Source organism: Pygoscelis adeliae, unplaced genomic scaffold, assembly GCF_000699105.1.
Source record: "Pygoscelis adeliae isolate BGI_AS28 unplaced genomic scaffold, ASM69910v1 Scaffold79, whole genome shotgun sequence".
In the NCBI taxonomy this organism is placed as follows: domain Eukaryota; kingdom Metazoa; phylum Chordata; class Aves; order Sphenisciformes; family Spheniscidae; genus Pygoscelis; species Pygoscelis adeliae.
The window spans coordinates 2,258,977-2,264,510 of record NW_008825532.1 but is presented as its reverse complement, the minus strand read 5'-3'; the positions used below and the strand labels follow the sequence as shown (position 1 = coordinate 2,264,510).

The following is a 5,534-nucleotide window of genomic DNA, read 5'->3' as shown; positions in this document are numbered from 1 at the left end:
GCTGGCTAAGGGGCTTCCAGGCCTGACAGCAATTTATGGTTGCTAATCAATATTGGCTATTCACTGGAATAGCCTCTTTCTCAGCTATGTTACTTTCATTCTCCCAAAGCAACAGTCAAGCTAATGAGTTGTTAGGAAATGTCACAACCTCCACTGCAGTAATGCAGGCAGCTCATTTTCATCTACTTGAGCATGTAAGGATTTAGATTAGAACCAAGGACCTGAAACAGAAGTTTTAACTGTGCTGTTGGTTCCTTTGCTCACATGAGACAGACTTCACAGAACAGAATGCAGATGACAATGTACATGATGGGGGATACTCTGAAATGCAACAGCAAGAACATTTAAAGGATTAGTTCAACAACAGGTATTTTGTTCCATTTCAATCTAATGAAATTTCTGCAATTAAGTTCAGCATGTAAGAATGACAGGCTTGAGTATCTATCAGTTCTCTTCTCAGCATCTTAACCTTTTTCCCTCTGGGAAGGAACCACACTCCCCCCACTGAGCCAGCAGAAACAGTCCATTTTGTAGAGAACCTCAGTGCTAGGCATGCAACAGCATCACATGAAGTAAGAGAATACAGACTGTGTCCAAAAAATGCAGGCATTGGCACTTTGTAGCACCCATTTCATTTCTACTCTAAACAGCTCTGGCTTTGGAATTCTTTATTTGGTTTGAAGTATGCTGGACACAGATCTTATGTCAAAGTTCTCCAGGTCTCTTCCCAAGCTTCCCTCCCACCTCTTACCTGCCTGGGTGGATAACCAGTAATCCAGAACATTACTAGATATAAGATCATGGTCAACTGAAGCTACTAAAAGAAGGCAGAAGTTAGCAGCATCAGGTATGACTGCAGGGACACACTTTTCCCCTCTAACCCTCCTGTTCTAGGCTCCTGGAATACATGTAAAGCAATAAGACTTCTGTCAAAATATAGGGGAGGGAGAACCAACATGTTCCCTAGGTGTGTGCCCTCCAGAACTGAAATCTCTTCAGGTGCTACCCAACCCCACCACTGAGCTAGAATTGCACTGCATCATGCAGCACCTGGAGATATACCACTGCTTTCCATCAAGCTGGGGCAGAAAAAGCCCTTATCCTGTAGAAGTGCTCTTTGCTGCACGGGGCAAGAGAAGAGGCACAGCTAGTATCTTCACTGTAAGGCAATGTAGGGCCACCCTTCAGCCAGGAGCAGGTCTTGTAGAGTTGTTTTTCATGTTTCTTTTCTGAAGGGTCTGCATTTCCTCCTTCACTCTAAAGCAGCTAGTTCTTCCAGGAGCTGCTCTTTCTCCTGCTGCAGCTCCTGCACCCGCTGTTTGTTCTGCTCTAGTCTGTCCTCCAGCCACTGAAGGAGCGGCCCACTGATGGCAGACATCTGGCTGCAGAGGTTCTTTGTGAACACTGCAAAGAGCAAGCACATATCATGCCAGTGCAAACACACAAAAGACTCAGTGTGCTACAACAACCCCAAAGCCAAGAGAGTTAAGAGACAGCCAAGGAAACCCTCCAACATCCTGGCCAAGGCAACCAGACATCCCCACAGGAAAGTCAGAATCAACAGCTTGCTAAACAGGGAAACAAGCTATTTCAGTCCGACCTTTAGACACCTAGGGGAGGGATGACAGACCTACAACAGAAATCTGCATGTAAGTCATCATTGATGCTAATTAATTTCTAAATTCAGAAGCAAAGAATGCCTCATTTATTGAACAGGTGAGAATGGACAATGGGGTATTTACCTTGGAATAGAAGCGGGATTAGTATTCACCCTAACTCACTGGCAAAAGCAAAGATGTCGTATGCACGTAACATACAGGAAGTGCCAGGAGATGCAAGCATGCGTATAGATCAGCCAGACACTACTTTAAGACTCACCAAATCCAAAATCCCCTTGCTGTTCTAACAGGGGGACAAAAAAAAAAAAAAAACCAAACAAACCCAAAGTCTATTGTCATTTTAACCAATGGTACAAAGGTCAAAGGATACAACAGCATTCATAAACCCCAGGATTAGGTTATTTTACAGCCCTTGATGTTTTCCTTTAAAGTGTTTAGTTACAGTTCTGTTCCTCCACTAAACTTTATGTAACAAGGTAACAGTCTCAGGGAATTCTCTGGGTTATACAGCGTTTGTGTTGGAAATGAACTGTACGGCAAAGAAAAAGACAAAAGTTTGTGCTTTTATAGTTATTTACAAGTGCCTTTTATGGCAAAGGGAGGACTGTTACGCAGCTGTGGTCTACTGTCCCCTGAAGTTAGAGCCAAACCAACCCCTCCGCAAGACTCTACTGTTTTGACTCTGGAAGCAGCATTCTGGATTCTCGCATGCAAAAAAGGAATCCTTACCTGAGCCATTATGAATCTTGGTTACAGAGTCTAGATGGGTGAGGCTACGAGAGTGAACAGAATGCAGGTTAGTGACAAGATAGCAGTGAGTTGCATATTAGGCAAACCCAGGCTATAGAACCAGCTAGCTACAAGGCACTGACACTGCAGGTACATCTAAACCTCTTCACTTGTTGAAGCCCTGTACATTCACAAGGATAACAAAGAGCTTACAGCACAGAAACATCAGCGTTGAGCACCAGAGGCAGAAGAAAAAAAAAAGCAGCTGATATTCTCATTTTTCAGACTTCTCCTCAGCACTCTTACCCTGGATAAACACTAATTACCATCACACACAGACACATCACTGAAGTACCACCATTAGTTCACACATGCTGTAGCTCTTTTTTTGTTGCAGCAAAGGAGCAGTTACACTTAGCTCTTGTGTGCAAGGCTGAGAGAACTTGAACTCCTTAATGTGAAGGTATTCAATCAGTTCTCCTACAAAGGCACGTGAGCCGCTAATGCTTCTTATTTTCTGTACCCCTGCTAAGGTTATGGTACTTTAAGTACAGCAACAGTAGAACATGTTAGCAAAGACAGTCTTGGAGAGGGGTGCAGCCCCAGTGTTACTACCTGTGAATTCTCCTGTAGGCATCTTGCTCTTCCTGGCAAAGGATCTTGGGCAGCTCTACAGCTGATTCCAGACACACTTTCCCAATGGTTTCATGGGGGACAACATGAATAGGAATTTCAATCCTTTCGTATCTAAAAGGGGTATCAGGTACAATTAACTTCAAAGCAGCAGAGAGAAAAAAAGGACTTCTACAAACCTGCAACAGTCTGTCCAACACATGGCATTGCTGCAGGTTTATTTTTGGGAACACATGCCTGAGTTGATAGGCAAATGGAAGCCTTTTATAGCCACACACTTGTCTTAAATTTTAATGATAAAATGCTAAAGCAACTAGACGGCCAGTACTGACAATATGATGCACAGCGTGTGTGCTGTTGGTGGGGACTTGAAGGTTCAACCTCTAGAGTTGAAAGCAAAAGGGTGAGCCTTCTACACAACAGATTACAGAACAAATTCATACTCAGACCACAGTGTCCTACACCAAATCTTAAGCTACTAAATTATCTAGGCTAAATTAATCAGTCCCAATCTTTAGATTCTCTTCAAGCAGCCTGCATTAGCAGAAGTAAGGTGACCTCGTTCAGGCATCTCTTTTGCTCCTCACAATGAGCCTAGAAGACACTTATTTGAAACAACCCAGAAAGACAAGATGAAATACAACCTGACGCTGGACATAATATTCTTCTGCTGTACTCACTCTGAGCTCTTCTGGGCCTGAATGGACTGGAAACAGGTGTAGAGAATCCTGCCTGTCTAAGAGAGACAGCAGAAAGTCAGATTCCAAGAGCAAAAAATCATCTAAAATCACACATTCCTTTAGGAAGTAGAATATGCTTTCAAATAGCACTTTAACAGGTTGCAAAGGTACATGCTTTTTGCTTAGATTGGTATGCTGGAACTGTTTACAAGCAGATATTGACAGACCCATTAACTATGAAAAAAATCTTAAACAATAGCTACCTGGAAAACCTAGACAAGACACACCACTGTCAGCTTATCTCACACTATAGCAGCATCTCCTAAAGAGGCTAGAGGCACAGAGGTGCAATAAGCCGTATCTGCTGGACTGAACAGCTGAAAGGCACTCACGCATTTCAATGCACACACATGCTGCAGCCATCTGATGCAGTCCCAGAACCCTAGTACCAACCCAGCTCTGCTGGCTGGAGAGCCAGGCTGTGGATCAGCAGAGAGTAATTAATAACTCGTTCTTTTCTCATTGGGATTACGATCCAAACATCACCATTCTAGCTGTGCTTTGACTGTGCTCCAACCAGAGCTCAGCCCTTCTTGCAGGCTGTATCCAAGGATTTCAGCTTTGCCCTGGGGCTGATGTTTCTCATGGGTACTTGGACAGCTTATTGCCATTTTTAAGTTGCCTACCTTTGTGTTTTTGTCCTCAATGAAGCAGGAAAAGATAAGCCCTACAAAACCTTGGTCCATCATCTGATACATAGCTTGTGTGCGGACATCTGCAGACAAAGAAATAAGAGAATGAGAACCGCACTGATCACCTGAAGGAGTGGAAAAAGATTTGCCACCTTTTGAAGGGTGACCTGGAATTTGGCAACAAATGTCACAAGCTTTATTTTAAAGTGCTTACTCCAGGTGACTAAGTTAAAAAAAAAATTGATCCAATTTAAAATGTAATTAAATAGCAAATCTTAAAAATACAAGATGAGTTAACAAAATAAGAAATGACCTTAGCATCAACCTGGTGCCACAGATACTATATAGCCGTAATGTCCAACACGTGTAAGATGCTCATGCACTTCTTTCAAAAAAGTTTTCATTTTTGCATTAACACTCACAGATGTCAAAAATCATTACAGCAGGCCTATGATTCCCACAGGTGGTTTTTTTTTTTTGCTATTCCCAACACCCTAGGTCTAGTTTTCCTGTCTGGAAGAACAGTAGTACTAGTAGTAGTACTAGTAGTACTAGTAGTCACTGATCTGTGACTACTGAGTCACGTGCAGTTTGAGCACCTGGAGCACACAGACAGGAATGGGGCTATACTGGCAGAGGGTCCTGAAGCACACCCAGACAATCTTGTCCTACCAGAGGACGTTTGAGAAACCAAACTTTGATAGTTGGGATGTGCAGCTCTGAAAATCCAGTAAGTTGAGTAATACGATTAGCTAGCTGTGAGTTTTCATATAGAACCTAGACCAAGACTGCTCTTACCAACATGTGATGGCCAAACAGTAATATGAGGATGAGAGTGATACCAGCCCACAACTCTCATGGGACGTCCTGTCATTTCAGCCAACCTGTGTGTGAGTCAAGGTGCTTTTGAAACCAATAGAGCAAATAGAAGAAGTTTTTTGTACAAGGGAAAACAGCAGAGTTTTAAAAGAGCTTTGTTTTTTTTTTAAAAAGAGTATTCTCATCAGTCAAGAGAATTCCAAATCCTTTTTAGAGAGGTGACAAGACACATGGCAGGAAGCTGTTGGAAGCCTCTTCCCCAGCACTGGCAGGATGTCACTGCTGCAGAAGCAAATCGGATTTTGTTTGCATGTGGCAGTAAGCAACATGGCAGCAAGCTGTCCAAAACAGCATCCTTGAGT

General features: G+C 42.9%; 1 protein-coding gene across 1 annotated transcript in view; it reads right to left on the bottom strand.

The window, feature by feature from the left end:
* Positions 1-653: 653 nt before the first annotated feature.
* BRCC3 (BRCA1/BRCA2-containing complex, subunit 3) overlaps positions 654-5,534 on the bottom strand; it is a 5,482-nt gene continuing 601 nt past the window's right edge. The window contains exons 3-8 of the mRNA XM_009331740.1: positions 5,152-5,239; positions 4,348-4,436; positions 3,662-3,717; positions 2,964-3,095; positions 2,349-2,392; positions 654-1,404 (exon numbers count right to left, since the gene is read on the bottom strand). Coding sequence (XP_009330015.1) covers positions 1,253-1,404; positions 2,349-2,392; positions 2,964-3,095; positions 3,662-3,717; positions 4,348-4,436; positions 5,152-5,239 — 561 coding nt within the window. The 3' untranslated portion in view covers positions 654-1,252. The remainder of the gene's footprint in view (positions 1,405-2,348; positions 2,393-2,963; positions 3,096-3,661; positions 3,718-4,347; positions 4,437-5,151; positions 5,240-5,534) is intronic.